At 54.6% G+C, this 16097-nt stretch overlaps 1 protein-coding gene across 3 annotated transcripts in view; it reads right to left on the bottom strand.

The window, feature by feature from the left end:
- The window catches only part of LOC121443309 (unconventional myosin-VIIa-like), a 54288-nt gene that overhangs the window by 18274 nt on the left and 19917 nt on the right, over positions 1-16097 (bottom strand). For 2 of the 3 annotated variants that reach the window (XM_041645134.1, XM_041645052.1), the window contains 15 exons: positions 12374-12511; positions 10326-10484; positions 9941-10033; positions 7742-7836; positions 6696-6780; positions 6024-6242; positions 5622-5729; positions 4377-4586; positions 4051-4254; positions 3650-3826; positions 3131-3214; positions 2019-2146; positions 1323-1449; positions 596-715; positions 92-265 (listed from right to left, as the gene is read on the bottom strand). In XM_041645134.1, the coding sequence (XP_041501068.1) occupies positions 92-265; positions 596-715; positions 1323-1449; positions 2019-2146; positions 3131-3214; positions 3650-3826; positions 4051-4254; positions 4377-4586; positions 5622-5729; positions 6024-6242; positions 6696-6780; positions 7742-7836; positions 9941-10033; positions 10326-10484; positions 12374-12511 (2121 nt within the window). Of the gene's footprint in view, positions 1-91; positions 266-595; positions 716-1322; positions 1450-2018; positions 2147-3130; positions 3222-3649; positions 3827-4050; positions 4255-4376; positions 4587-5621; positions 5730-6023; positions 6243-6695; positions 6781-7741; positions 7837-9940; positions 10034-10325; positions 10485-12373; positions 12512-16097 lie in introns of all 3 variants that reach the window. The other variant, XM_041645197.1, reaches the window with a different exon arrangement.

Raw genomic sequence — 16097 nt, 5'->3', positions numbered from 1 at the left:
AATCTGACAACGCTGGTTCCCGTGACCCACATGCGAATACCTCAGCCAGCAGGTGGCAGCACCGTACCGCTCTGGGCTTGGCCCGCCATACCTTGTCAAACAGGGCGATGTAGAGGGAGAACCCAAAGCGGTCCTTGAGTGAGATCTTGTCAGCCAGAGCGTTGCACAGCTCCTTGGCGGTGGTTGCGGAATCCGTCAGCAGAGTCTTAGTGGTCCCGTCCATGAAGGTCACAGGCAACATGATGGGCTTCTTGGACTTGGTGGCCTGAGGATGACCAAGGGAATGTGGCCCCATCACTCTCTCTATGCTCTGGCTGCCTATGGGGCTGGAGCTGACCCCCATGCTCTCTGCATCAACTGGGACACCACCTGGATCTGTCACAGGTATCTACCCTGAAGGGACATTTGGATGTCTGAGCCAGGGACCCAAGACCAGGAGGAAAGACATGGGCATAAGATAGAGTCAATGACCTTTCAGGGATTCTGGGGATTCATATTCTGGGGAACCCCGGAATTTCGCATGAAGGGTGTTTCTGGGGCACCAGAGGCCATGTACCCCCATGCATGCCATGTTGCCATGCTGGGTCTCGCCGACCTGCAGCTCCAGCCAGCTGGGTGGCTGTGTCCGAGTTCCATTGACAAAGGTCCTCCTCAGGCGCTCCTCACAGTACGGCGCGTAGCCAGGTGGGCCCCCGTGGATGAAGTTCCGTAGGTACTACAGACAGGGGACTCAATGAGGCAGCCTGCAGTCCAGGCACACCTGGGACCCGCAGGGTCACCTATAGCCCTCTTTACCAGGCTGCTCCTGTCACCCTTGGAGCCCAGTACATGCCCGACAGCTTGGTGGCAAGGCCAGACGGTCGATCTCTCCTGCCTCACCCCCTCATTCTCTGTACCCTCTATTGCCGCTGCTGACCTCCTCCAGGTCTCCTCCCCCACCTCCCTCCTCCCCTCATGGTGCCCAGTTAACACCCAGAGCCTGGCCCAGAGTGATATTGAAGTGCCCGTCCCAAGATACGTGTTCAGGGTGCTCAGGACACATCTCGAGTGGGACCGGCAGAACCAAGTGCTCACCACCTGGCAGAGGGGAACTGGAAGGAAGGGGCTGGACAGGGGGTGTGGGACCTTCAAGGACCTGGGAAGGGCTCTGTCCTCACAGAGGGATTTCCTAGTCTGAGAGGTATGGAATTTCAGAACCAGACAAGTCCCGGAATCCCACGTGAGGGATATTTGTGGGGCACTAGACAGCCCGTGCCACATATACATGTTCTGTCCCAGCATAGAGCAGCCCTGCGTCCTTCCCGTCCCACACCACCCCCTACCTTAACAAACTTCTCGGAAGGGGCGAAGCAGCCCACGCAGAGAGACACGAGGATCCAGCCCCTGGCGTAGCTGCTCTTGGATGGGTTGTGTGTGAGCTGCTTGCTAATCTGGCAGTAAATCTCATCCCTGGGAGGGGACAAAGCCTCAGAGTGGCATCCAGTCACCCCCTACAGCAGAGCTGTTCTGCCCAGCCAGTCCAAGGCTTGCCAGGAGACAGCGAAGGGCCAGGTGAGGAGGCCGAGCACAGGTTCTTTAGATTTGTGGGTCATAAGGCACGGCCCAGATCTAGCAAAAGCTCCAGATGGGATCCACCATCCACAAAAGTGACCCGTATCCTATACAGGTTCAAGGGTCACAGCCCCTAATGTTCACAAATAAGAATAATCAACCTGGTCCTGCCTAGACCCCGCCACTGGGGGGGGGGGGGCACAGTAACCATAGCTACCAACGGGCTGCTATTCCGGTCACTGCCTTCCCTCAGGTCCCTTATCCCACCTTTACAGATAAGGCACAGAAAGATGGCAGAGACAGGTTAGGGTCACATGGCTAGCCGGTAACAGCTAGATGCAAGCATTTCTGCTTCATCAGTGGCTAAAGTGATGGAGCCCCTACCAGCTCCTACCGCCCCTGCCCCCAAGGCCCTGCCTATAGGTGCCCAGTCATAGCCACAGCAACCATTGCCCGTGGGCACTGACCGCAGTGCAGGCCGCAGGATGCCGTTGCCGATGATGAAATGCAGCTTCTCCAGGTTTGAGGTGGGCCGGTCCTCTAGCATGCTGTTGCCCTGCACTGTGGATTCCCCGTCATGCAGTCTTTTGGTCACCTGGGCCGCGGAGACAGGCTTGAGTAGAACAGGTGAGGCTGGGGTGTTACCCCTAGCAGGCACCCCACAGGAGCAGGCAGACACGGGTAAGGTACTGTCCCTGCCAACCACTGCACAGGGAGCAAGCGGATGGGAGGATGGCCACTGAGTTTGTCCTTACTCCATCCTTAGGGCTAAGAACTAGACCCCATGCTGGGAGCGCCAGGTTGATGGCACCTGCTACAAGGGTAAATTTTCCTCTGTGGCCTCCACTGCCCCCTGCACCTCAGTTCCCACCCTAGAGACATATCCTGTTTTCAGACAGGATATGTCCCATCCCTGACACTGAGAAGAATAGCGTTGGCATCAAAGTACACCCTGACTTACAACCACCTGGTTACCGAAGCCCCTGGGCTTGACATGGCCAGCCTCATATCTTGGTCTCAGTAGATGTGTGTCTCTCCTGGCCTCACACAGTCCCAGAAGCTGCCCCAGATTGCACTCAAACACTGTGAGAGAACCTCCGTCATAGACAGAGGGCCTGCCAGGTCCTCACATCTACCGGGCCTATGTCTGTCTGTTTTAGACCTGACCCCCACCAGCCTAGACAGCCCTGGGGGGGTGGGGGCCTTGGGGGTCTCAGATGGAGAGGGGTGGACTGATGGGTTGCAGTACAGAAAACCAAGGAGACCGCCACAGGAATTTGCTCCCAGGCTGATAGGTCCTGGGAAGGACTTTATGGTGTGTGTGTTAGCGAGCAGCAGCCTCTTGTTCATGTGTGTGATGGGTGTGCACAGCCCCTCCTCACTCTTTCCCCTGCCCTGGGAAGCCCCCACCCCAAGTGCTTCCATGCATTCCTGTCCAGTGATTGCTCCAATGCTGTACTGTGCAGAAGGGAGGCGTCAACCGCCCCTGCTCCTCCCACTCCCACGCCCAGTCTAGTTACGCTGCAGTCCAGCTACCCAAGGAACCCCGAAGCGATGCCAGGCCTTGAGGTCTCTTCACCTCCTCTGTGAGTTTGGACTTCTTCTTCAGGGTCAAGTGTACCAACTTGTGTCTCACACTGGTCTTCTTCTGCCCCTCGGGGAGCTGGGCCGTGTAACAGAAAGCAAGGATGTGATATCAGACAGAGGGGCTATGGGGAAGTGTGTGTGTATGCGCACATGCGCATGTGTCTGAGTGTGCGTGTGCACGTGTGTTTCGTTTCTATCAGGTGCAGGCCATGAGGCCACTCTCAACCCTCACTCCCTGCTGAGACTCAGGCACTGTCTGCCTCCCAATAAGTGGTCACTAACACAGCAAACTCTGTCCGCTCTGCAGTGTGGCCGCTCAGTGAGGATGAGCACTTTACAGTTGGCAAACGATCACACATTATTCCCACGAATAGACAGAGGAGGGCCGGGCACTGGGGCAAACAGAGACAGCTAGATCCTAGGACGCTTTCTGCTGATTCTCCGAGGCTGCCATGCTGACATCATCCCCACTCGCCCAAACAGTTGTCAGCTGGGGGCACCTTGGCCTCACCTCGCCCTCACCCTGCAGGGCCTGCAGCTCCCTCTTGTACGTCTTCTTGCCCAAGGTCTCGTAGATCTTAGTCATCACCGGGATCTTCTCGCTGCCATTGCTCATGGCTGTGTGGTATTTGGGCTCCGGCAGGTCCCCCATGAACCGGAGGATGGTGATCCAGACAGCCAGCGCCGCCTGAGGATGGAGTACAGGCGTCAGAAAGCCAGGGAGGACAGAAAGGACCTGGGCTTGGACAGGAAGCTGGAGACATAGACAGCCACCTGCAGTGTGGACTGACCCTAGGCTGGGTGCTGGGCCAAAGGCTGTCAGACCTTGGCCACTGCCAAGGGTAGCATCTACCCGCACCTCCCCCCGAAGCCCAGCCCCATCAGCAGCGACCCAGCTGCAGGCAGCCTCACCAGCTGGTCACCCTCATCATCATGGAAGAGCAGCGGCTGCTTGAGGGGCCTCCGGGTGTAGGAGTGTGTGGTCGTGCCCTGGAAGTACGTGGCAGCAAATTTGGCGAATTTGTACTCAGAGAGGTCCTCCTCATCCTCGTCAGGCAGGGGTAGGGCTGCATCCACGTCCTCCTCCACCATCTCCCTCCGCCCTCGCTCCAGGTCCTGGGAGGTTGTGTCCCAACCGTTAGCCAGCAGGGCCGGAGCCGAGGCAGCTAGGCTGCTGTCTCCACTCCGCTTCAGAACAGCATTACATGTCAGGAAATCCTGCCCCGAAGTCCTAGTACCTCAAAGCCGCTAGGTGCTTGGCCCTCCTGGCCTGGCAGGCCACTTGAAGTCCCCAGGAAGCCAAACATCTTGTCCACCATATCTGAGTGGCTGATGGGCTCATGGCGGGCCTTCTCCATCTGTTCCAGCAGCTCCTTCTTCCTCCGGGCCTCCTCCTTCTCCTTCAGCTCCCGCTCCGCATCCTCACGGGCTAGCTGGGCCAGACGCTCCTGAAGGCGGGGTGATGCAGAGGAAGTAAGTCAGCACCCAGCAACATGGCCTCAGAGAACAGCTGTCCTCAGGGAGCCGGAGAGACCAGAAGGAGCAACCCTGACTCCACCAGGAGCCTGACACGGAGTAGCTGACTATGCTCACAACCCCCGTCTGGGCCAGAGAGATGTCCAGCACCCCTGGACCACAGAGGACACCTCCTCTAGCATTCCCCTTTTCGTGCCCACCCTGACTCCATGCCTGCCCCTGCCTGCCTCTTTGCCCACCCTGCCTCCGTGCCAGAAGTCCTGGGCCATGGGGCTGGGAACTGTACTAGAACTGACTGAAAGGTTAATATAAATCATGTTTAAAAAGCAAGATAAGGGGGCTGGCGAGATAGCTCAGTTAAGAGCATTGCCTGCTCTTCCAGAGGTCCTGAGTTCAATTTCTAGCAACCACATGGTGGCTCACAACCATCTGTAATGAGATCTGGTGCCCTCTTCTGGCCTGCAGGCATACACACAGACAGAATATTGTAAACATAATAAATAAATATTTTTTTAAAGCAAGATAATAATGAGGATGATGTTTTAAAAACTAATAATAATAATAATAATAATGTTTTAATCATTTGGATCATATTTCCCAAATATCAACTTCACATATAATCAAATATAAAAATCACATGGGTACCTTACATCCTCTCCCTCTTCAGCTAAGTCTTCATCATTGTGTGCACCTCCCAATTTTAGCCACGGCCTTTAGACAAGCCACACTTCAGTGTTCGGTGGCACTTGTGACTGGCAGCCTGAGTCGGGCTGCATGACCCTGGTCAGTCTCCTGGCAAGCTTTTGCTCTGGGTGCCACTGCTAACCAGGAAGGTGCTGTGGGCATAGCCCTCTGATTCCAGCTCCATCCCACACCCCACGTCAGAGTTCAGCAGCTGTGGGCTGACGGAACCAGGAAGTATCTCCCAGGAGGGAGGAAGACAGAGGGACAAGCTGGAGTCAGACTGCAGAGCAGCAACCCAGGACAGCTCCGAGGTTTGAGCTCACCTGATGCTTGCGCTCCGCCTCCTCCTTGGCTTTCTTGGCGCTCATCTCCTTCCGGAGCTTCTCCTCCTCTGCCAGCCGCATCTTTTCTGCCTCTAGGCGCCGCCGGTACTGAGGAAAGGGGCAACCGCGTGGACATAGAAACTTGTGCAGCCCTTGTCACAGCCTGGCCTCACCCCACTCCCAGCGCCCCTAGGCTGAGTTGGTCCCCAGGTCGCACATGTGTGGGGGCCCTGTGGATCCCAGAGCCAGGTCTCTGGTCTGTCCTGAGATCAGGCAGAATGGAAAGTCTCCCTTCTGTCTCTGGCATCCTCCACCAGCACCAGGGCAGGGGTGGGGAGACACCTGTGTGGCGCGGCACACACCAACAAGTCGCCCACTCTTGGGTCTCGGGAAACCCCTCACCTCGGCCCGGAGGCGCCTATGTAGCCGGCGGGCGATCATGCCTCGGGCATAAGCCTGCACGGTGAGCACGGCCCAGAGGCGGTGCCGGAAGGCCTTGCGCACCAGGTAGGCTCGGCAGCGGGCCTGGAACTTGATGATGCGCTGTCTGGCCAAGCGGTACTGCTGGTGCAGCTTCCGGGAGTGGTGCAGGGCCTGCAGCCGCAGGAAGCCAAGCCGCATCTGCAAGGACAGCAAGCCCTGCTCAGACCTGAGCTCCAGCCCAGCCGGACGAGGCCAGCAACAACATTCAGAGCACAGTCCTCCATCAGACTGGACCCACCAAGCTACCTGGGTCCCACAGTGAGGCCTGCTTCCTTCCAGAAACTCCAGCCTTAACTAACCCGTGTTCTTTTTGTCCACCTCCCTACACCAAGTGCAGGCTGCAGCCGGATGCTCCAGAGTTGCAAGCGACCAGGTCTCTCCTGGATCTTCCCAAGGTCTCAGTCTCACTATGCTTTAACCCACCAAAACATTCCAAAATCCCACGGGACAGCCACTAGAGCTAGACCGGAGATTTGACTGACAGAAAGGTAGGGCTGGCTGGGGCATCCCTGGATTCAGGTTAAGTCCTGTAACCAAGGCAACACAGCCGGTCCATGGCCAGGCCAGTAGAATCTGGGAAGCGAGACTTACCAGCTCATAGTTCCTTCTACAGTAGTGACCCCGCCAGTGCCTCTGGATCAGTGTGGCGGCACTCTTCAGTTTCAGGAAGTTGGACCTGAAAGGGGGGCAGCGATGAGTGACTCCATAGCAGACAGCTGGAAGCCCGAGTCAGCCAGGGCCCAGCTGTGCCCAAATAGCACACTGAGACCCTGTCCTGTGATCCCCAAGCTATGTGATCTAGAGCAAGGTATGGAACCTCCGTACCACAGCGCCACCTCCTGGAAGAGATGTGGCATAACGCCTATCCTTCCTGCCTGGCCTTTAGAGCAGAAATTCGGAAGATGCTTGTTGAGAGAGTGGATGTGTGGCCAAGTCAATACTGAAATAATGTGAAAGAGAGAGCTTGAAGTTGTCCAACCCCCTCACTTTGTAGGTGAGGGAGTGGAGACCTAGGAGGCTGGACCCAGAGCCCCATCACTGTCTGCCTTTGAAGAGCCTGGTACCAGTCTCCGGCACACAGTAGGCTGCTCCTCAGATACCACAGTCACGTCTGATGGGGACAGAAGCCACAAAGCAACCGCAAGTGTTTGCAGGGAAACACAGGAGGGAAGGGTGGACAGACACGTCATGGCACCGGCCAGCGCTCCAGGGCCAGCATGCTCAGAGAGGCGGGTGGTGGCGAAAACTGAAGGAAAGGCAGGGGAAGGGGGAGAGGCTAGTAGAAGGAAGGGAGGCAGACTGTGGGTTTCTGTGACACCTGCATCACACTCTAGAACTGGCCTTGCCCGTGTGTGGACCATCACAGATATACGCATGTTCTGAATGTAGAATATGAGGTAGCGACACCTTGTAACTTATAAAATATCTGTGAATATACCTCTGGCCTCCACCGTGTGCAGGAGGAACCAGCTAGTGTGTGCTCTGGTTTACATGACATGGTAGAGCTTTGTGATCCTTGGATGACCTTGTGATCATGTGCGAGTGCTGGACACGTGTGTGATGGCTTCCGTGTGTGTACCATGGGCGTGCATGCCTGTCCCTGTGTCCGTGTGGGAGCAGAAGCTGTTGACACACACCTGTCCTTGAAGCCCCGGATGACCTTCTGAAGGAGGATGACTCTGTCTGTGATGGCCTTGTCCCTCTCAACCTCCAGCAGCATGTCATGGTGGTCCTGAAAGGCAGAGCTCCTGAATACTGTCCCCCAAGACTGCCTGTTCATGAGTACTGTCCCCCCAAGACTGCCTGCTCATGAGTACTGTCCCCCAAGACTGCCTGCTCATGAGTACTGTCCCCCCAAGACTGCCTGCTCATGAGTACTGTCCCCCCAAGACTGCCTGCTCATGAGTACTGTCCCCCAAGACTGCCTGCTCAGTCCAGGTAGGACCCGTCTCCTGTCTTAACTCCTGCTTAGGACTCTGTGTGCACCTCGGGCTCCTAACCCTGCTAGGGCCTGTGCAGTGACCTCCTTTGCTGTTCCCCAGAGGCCTGGAGAGGGGACCAGAGGAGCCAGAGGCACCTCATTTCACTAGACTGAGGGAAGAGACTCAACAGTCACATCCTGGCTTCCCCTGTCACCATTTCACCCCTGGACCCTGTTACCTTTTCTCTCCAGGATCTTAGCAGCACACTCCTTACCAGGATGCTCCTGGTGTCTACCATTCCCCCTCTGAGCCTCTCCTTCATATGAGTCGGACAACCTTCCTCCGGTCTTCCAAACAAACCCACAGCATATACCTCATCCCGGCACTCAAGACCACGCCAGACCCCACTGACACCTCCAGCCCTTCCCCAACTCTTTCCCAAGCCCCGTCCCCCTGCCTCTTGGATGAAATTTGAAATTCACTGGTTCATCAATGCATAGATGGAAGGAATGGTCCATGGGTAGGCACAGTGCTGGGTGGTGTGGAGGAGCCTGGCCTTTGAGTCTCACGATAAACATCTAACAGTCACTAGACACCGGGTGAGACTCAGCCATGGCCTTCTCAGTGCGTGGACAGATGGGTGGACGGGTGAACGGACGGCTGGGGCTGGGTCATGCAGGCTCTTGAAGGATTCCTAAAGAATGCAGGTGGGTGCTCATGGGGACAATGGTGTTCCTCTGATTTTTCTGACTTTAGATGCCATCGTGATTCTGTTCTCTCTGCCAACCCATGCCTGGCACTTGACCATCCCAGGCGGACAGCCCATCCCCTGCATCCCTCAGCCTGGCTTCGGTCACTCGCTTCTCTCTGAACCTGTGAGTTGGGCACAAGAGCTCCTCTCTCACAGCACTAGCAGGAAGGCAGTGGGATGCCTGGCACACAGAACCCACTCTCCAGCCAGCAATCAAGGAACATATTTCCCAATGCAGAAACAAGGACATGGGAGGTGCAGGGGTTGACTCAAAGCCCTCACCAAGAGAAAAGACCCCACTAAAGGCGGCTTCCTCCCTCTCCTTCTCCCAGCCGTCCTGCACTCAGCCCCGCCCCCACAGAGGAAGAGCCCTGCTCTGTCACCAGAACAGAGGAAATGGAAATAGGGAAGCCCAGGCTGTCCCTATGCAGCGGCTCTCCAGGGCCATGACTGCTCAGGCCCAGGTCTTGCTCTCTCCCACCGTGCCTAGGAGGCTGTGGGAGCCAGAAACTGTAGCTGCTGTCCCTGGTGCTAAGACAGAGCCGGGAATGACAGTGCACAGCTGACCCTCCTGAGCCCTGCCTGCCAAAAACACAAGAAGGGACCTGAGGTCCACTCTAGGCCACCCCAGGCCCAGCCTGTCACAGACACGAGAGTGGACAGAAATGCTGAATGGCTTATCCTCAGCTCCCAGGCTGAGAGCCACAGGCCAGGGTTTGAGTCCCCACTATGGGGTCTGACAAGGTAACCCACATCTGGTCATCTGACTCTAACCTGGGCCAGCACCTGGCCCCATTATTTATCATAATTATTAATAATCAATCATTATTTATTATTTAGTAAATATTTTATTAATAATCAATAATGATTAAACATTATTTTATGAATAATTATAAATTATTTCTCTTTTTTTTTGTTATTCGAGACGGGGTTTCTCTGTAGCTTTGGAGCCTGTCCTGGAACTAGCTCTTGTAGACCAGGCTGGCTTCAAACTCACAGAGATCTGCCTGCCTCTGCCTCCCTAGTGCTGGGATTAAAGGCATGTGCGACCACCGCCCAGCTATAAATTATTTCTGATGCTCACACAACCATCAAGATACACCCCATGTGTGCAGGGCTCCAGACATGGCAGAGCCATGGCCATCAGGGCAGACTGCGCTCACCTTTAGAAAGATCTTGGTTTTGCCAATCTGCCAGTCATCATGTGTGCCCAGCACTGCCTCAGCCATGCGCTGACATGTCCCTCGGAGGTCACCCTGGGTGGAAAACAAGGGTACTGAAAAGGCCCCCAAGTGTCCTTCTTAAGACTGGGGTCAAGTCTGTCCCTGTCTGGCTGTGTGACGGACGCAGTCTGACTCTGCCTTCCATGAACATCTATTTTCTCCTCAAGCCAACTGGATGGCAACCACCATGACAGCTGAGGTCTTCAAATATGTCCTTCTATCTGCCCCCTCTTTGCAGCAGTACCTTATGTGACCAAGTAGATGCCAAGCTCCAGTCCCATGTAAACCTCGAGTTCTCTCCCTTGTGGCTTGCCCAGCCTCGTACCTGCTTGTATGCTGGCTTCACCCCAGGCAGCAGCACACGGTAGCGCTCCACAAACTCCACAAAACTGTAGCGGATGGGGTAGCCTGCGCGCCGGATGCGGATAGTCTCCATCATGCCCGAATATCGCAGCTGCCGTACACACAGGTGCCGGTCGAAGAGCTGCCGGGCCAGAACCAGAGGCATCAGGACGAGGCCACTGTTGGGAAGCAAGGCCTGCCCTGCCGTTGACCAGCCCAGACAGAAACATACAGAGGCCAAGGCTTCTGGGATCGTGGGGAGCAAAGCAAGGCAGGAGCCCAGGACTGTTGGTCAAACCCAAGTGGTAGCATGACGTGAAGACCTGGGATTGGACAACCATGTGCTATAGGATCAGATCACAGAAAATGTCCGTGTCCTGATGCACGATTAATAAAAACTAGAGGTAGAAATTGAGGTTCAACCTGAAGGTCAGAAAAGCAAAGCAGCCAGTCCCTGGCTCTTACCTCAACCTCAGTCCAAAAATGGCAACCCTGCCTCCAGGAATCTATGACTGAGAGCTGTCTCCTCCCGTTTTACATTCCTCTCTAGTTCTGGGATTAAAGTCGTGCACCACCGGGATTAAAGGCATGCATCACCTGGTTTCTATGGCAACTAGTGTGGCTACTGGGATTAAAGGCGTGTGTCACCTCTGCCTGGTCTGTAAGACTGACCAGTGGGGCTGTTTTACTCTCTGATCTTCAGGCAAGATTTATTAAAATACAAATGAAATGTCACTACAGTGTCTCTTGGGAGACACAGGAGGCCTCATGGATACTGAGGGACAGATCTGGAGGCAGGTGAGCATGTGGGAAGAGATAGAATCTTGAAAGTCCAAGGCCTGCTCTGGGGAGCGTGGAAGGGGCAGTAGAGCCTGGGTCAGGGCACAGTGCAGGCTGCCAGGAGGTGGTACTCCACACAACCCCAGGCCACCCTTCATGTGGCCCCCATTACAGATCCACGGTTATTTAAACAGCTCTCCAGGGGCTGGCTGTAGTGCCTTAGGAAGAGCGTGTTCTTTGAATTGTCACATAGAAGCCAATGAATGGCTCAGGGCAGGACTATATCCCAAGTTCAAATGGAAAGAAAATGGGGAAAGTGGACCCAGGGGCTTTCTGGGATCAGGCTAGAGCAGGTAGGGCTACACACATGATGTTATTATCGGCGGCGTAGTGGCAGGAGGCAGCGGGAAGCAGCAGACAGAGAGGCAGGTAAGGAGGCCACTAAAGAGGTGGAGACCACAGATCCCAAAAGGCCTGGGCTGGGAAAAATGCTCAGCCTGCATGTCCTGCTCCAGAGGGGAACCCGAAGTCCGAAGAGGACAGGACTCACCCACTCTGGGACATGATTTCCTGCAGGGACAGGGTGTGCGGAAGGCCAGCTTCCGCGGTCATTTCCTCTCCCTCTGGGCCACTTTCCCCAGCTTTCCCTCCCTCCCTGCCTAAGCCCCACATCCGGCTTCCCCTGGCCCTCTCTCCCTCTCTGGATAAACAACCCCTCAGGCCTCCTGCTCTGGCCAGGAGCTAGGGCTAGGCAGCCCTAGGGATCTAAGCCCCTCAAAAACCCCTGAGCCCTGATGTGACAACCTTCACTTCCTCATAGGCAGCTTGCTGAAGGGGGCTATTCCTGGCCTATGGAAGGGCTAACAAATGCTGTCACTCAAACAGAAGGACCTCTGCACAGACGAGTCCAGAGGGCCTTCCTGAAGGGGGTGGACACTGAACTGATGGGAGGGGACCTTTCAAAGGAGGGGCCATGGCAATAAGCCACACTACTATTTACTAAGCACTTAATAGCACCCTGCAAACTTCAGGCAATGGTCTCAGGGAAGAGGTGGCTGCTATGGCTCCTGCTTTCTCTCTCAAGGAAACTGAGGCACAGGGCGGCAGCTTATGACATATGTACAGTCACTCAGCTGGGAGGTTGCCTTTTACAAGCCCTCTGGTCTCCAGAAAGGACAAGACTTTGCACTGCCCACTTCCCCCAAGCATCTTGCCCCCACCTCCCCACCACCTCCCCCCCCAAAGGCTCACCATGGGCTTCTTGAACTCATTGGGTTTGATGCAACGCACGAAGAAGGGCTGGCAGGCACCCAGGGTGCGCATCAGCAGCTCCAGCGACCGCTTGAACTGGCTGCTGAGTGTGGGCGAGCGCTTCCTGGTCTCCGCACCCTGTGGCGGGGGACAGACAGACAGTGATGGGAGGGGCCACAGCTTCCCCCTCCCAGCCCCCAGCAGCTGTTTAGGAGGGAGAAAAGGACCAGGCAAGGCCACCAAGGTCGGAGCCTGGGTATGTGGGTAGTTGAGGATTTCCTGGTCTGAGATGGAGCATGGACCTCAGACACCCACTCCAGGGAGCTCCCTAGGACCCCCAATACTGTCCCTCTGTGCCCCCCCCCACCAGCTGGGAGACTCTGGACCAGCAGCCTTCCATCTCTGAGAACTTTTCCCTCCCTGTATAAATGAGGAGTTCAGACTTGATATCCCCAGGATGCTGGAGTCATTTTAAATACAGGAGTCAGGCACACCTAAATTCAAACTCCATATCTGGCTGAGGCCAGCCACTAAAGGGTGCTGAGTCTCCACTGTTACCTAAGTGAAGCAACATTGCCATCTACCCCTCTGACAGGATCGGGGAAGGGGTTCTAGTGCAGTAAGCAACCACCTGGAGTGGTCACTACCCCGGCTGGGAGCCTGGGAGGAGCCAGCACTGCTCACGCCCTCCTCTGCTCTGCTGGTGGGATTAGCAGGCAGGCTAGAGGCAGTGGGGGTGACCTGGATAATCCTCCTGCAAAGGCAGGCTGTTGTTCTCCCAGCTGCTGTGCGGGCTCTGCACCCTGTTTATATGGTGCCTCTCAGAACATTGCAAAATAACAGGGAGAAGGGGGACTAGGGAAGACCCGCGGTCAAGGGAGCAGGAAACAAAGCTTCTGGATCATGGCCAGACTCAGGCAAGAGAGAGCATGGGAGTAACACATACTGTTCTCCTGGCCATTTTTGTATGAGAATTCATTAGCTAACTTGATTTTATGTAAGATCTTATAGTCTTAGAGTTATAAGTCAATCATATCCTTCAGTATCAGAACTCTGGGGTGCAGGTGGAGAGATGGCTCAGCAGATAAAAGTGCTCACTGCTCTTGCAAAGGTCCCAGGGTCCCAGTACCCACGTAGTAGCTCACAGCAACCTTTAACACCAGCTCCAGGGACCTGACACCCTCTGCTGACTCCGAGGGCTCCCGCATACATGTGGTGTATTGACATACACTCTCTCACACACATGCATATATATAAAATAAATACTTTAAGATTTGGGGTGCAGGGGGCTGGAGAGATGGCTCAGTGGTTAAGAGCATCGCCTGCTCTTCCAAAGGTCCTGAGTTCAATTCCCAGCAACCACATGGTGGCTCACAACCATCTGTAATGAGGTCTGGTGCCCTCTTCTGGCCTGGAGACATACACGCAAACAGAATATTGTATACATAATAAATATTTAAAAAAAAAAGATTTGGGGTGCAGGGGCTGGAGAGATGGCTCAGAGGTTAAGAGCACTGACTGCTTTTCCAAAGGTCCTGAGTTCAATTCCCAGCAACCACATGGTGGCTCACAACCATCTGTAATGGGGTCTGGTGCCCTCTTCTGGCCTGCAGGCATACACACAGACAAAATATTGTGTACATAATAAATAAATAAATATTAAAAAAGATTTTGGTGCAAAAGCACATGTATGAGGAATTTGGGGGTAAAGGCACTTAGCAGGTACTAAATCTAGGTGACATACCATAGCTTCTAATGAAGCCTGCAGGAAAGCAAATGTTTTGGGGTCTAAAACATGAAGTATTTTTCATCTTAAGTTTTATTGCAAAACATGCAAAATTTTGTTCAGGGGATTTAGGGATAGGGTGACGTCAGCTTTGGACCAACAGTTCTTGATTCGGCAACAGCACATGCATACAGAGCTCGCGGCTCACAAGACAGTGCACACACACAATGTACACTATATGCAGATAGTACACACGCACCAAGTACACACATCCCACAGTGCATACACACCCACACAAACCATACACACGTACATACACGCATGTACATTATACAGCATTATACACACAGGCAACATCTGAGCACGCAGACCACACATGATGTATACAGCACAGACACCCACATGCATAATACAACATGCATGCACCATATAGCATATGCACCATATACGACTTGCTCACACCAAGCGTGTATATACAACACAAATCACTCACAAATGCATAACCTACAGGACAGTGTATTTAATTCACACACAGCATGCATAACCCCATCCAACATAAATGCATACACACGGCACAAACATGCTAAGACCATCGCGCTCAGCACACTTGCTGGACATATGCCATAAAGCACACAAGGCAACATGTGACATACATACTCTGAACATACGTGCCCTCTACCCATCCCCCGCAGCACCCGCACACAGCAAGCACACTACAGCACTTGTGCATATATATGACATGCACCCACTAAGAACACACGCCACACTTTCCTCACAGCACACGCCCTGCAGGCACATGCATGACATGCACTGGCATGCTCACTCTGTGGCACATGTACACACATGCTGAGAACACACATGATACTAAACAGGGCACACGTGCCCTTCATGATTCTGTTATCCTGAAGCTGTTCCCTTCTGTCTGTCCTCCATGTTGGGACCCCATGACAACAGGCTGGGTCTGCCTTGCCTACTACTACGTCACCAGGGCCTGGGCACACTCACTGCTGTGTGTGCACCGGGACACATGTCAACCCCTTGGTCACCTGTCCTCCACGGTGCATAGACTGTCACCTTTCCAAAGCTGTACAACCAATCCCTTAGGAAATCCCTCCTGCCTCCTGCCCCTTCTCTCATCTGGGACAAACGTGCAGGTCCTTCCCAGGGTCAGATGTCATTCACGTTTCCCAGCAGCTGGCTCCAGCCTCAGCCTGGCTGGCTCATTTCCCACTTCAGCCTCCTACCCTGTCACCATGCCCAGCACTAACCACTCCACTCACAGAGCAGCGGAGTGGGGACGGGGCTGGAAAACCAGCCGCATTGCCCTCCTCACTCCAAGGATACCCAACAGCCCTACAAGGATCCACGATAGCTCCAGGATCTGCTCCAGGAGCCTCTGGTCCCCAATCTGTTGGCACTCTTTCTGGCACACTGGCCTCCTGGTTCTGCCTGGGGTACACTTGGGACTTTTGTACATGTGCGTCCCTCTTCCTGCAAAGTCCTCCTGGAGGAGGGCAGTGCCTTCATTTCCCAGTAAGGCCTGTCCTGAGCCTCATGAGTGATCCCAGGGCCTGTCACTGCCCCCGTCCTCATCCGTACCCCCCCCCCACACACACACACAGCACAGCTGCTTTAATCTTTTACGGATTCTCTCACTGCTCCCCTCTGCTAGAGCCCAAGACTGAGAACAGGGTTTAGTTTTGTGTCTCTGCATTCACCGCTATGCCCTGGGACCGAGGCAATGTATATGTGGTATATGGAGACACTCAGGAAGCGTTTGTAGGTTGAACGAGTGTGTGCGTGCATGTGGGTGAATGGGTGATTGAGGGTGTGGAATCTGCTCCCCCAGCCTTGGCCACCGAGTTTTCATCTGGTTCTGTTTTATTCAGGGAGAGCCTCCTTCCTGGTGATTACCGGATCCTGGGGTATCTGGGAGCGCTTGGTGGTGAGGTAAAGACCGAAGCCAATAGTCCAAAGGCTGGCATGAAATGAGGACAA

Source organism: Microtus oregoni, unplaced genomic scaffold (genome assembly GCF_018167655.1).
Source record: "Microtus oregoni isolate MIOR12 unplaced genomic scaffold, Mior012 000000F_ref0000247, whole genome shotgun sequence".
Classification (NCBI taxonomy): domain Eukaryota; kingdom Metazoa; phylum Chordata; class Mammalia; order Rodentia; family Cricetidae; genus Microtus; species Microtus oregoni.
The sequence above is the reverse complement of the archived record's forward strand: the minus strand, read 5'-3'. Positions and strand labels throughout refer to the sequence as shown.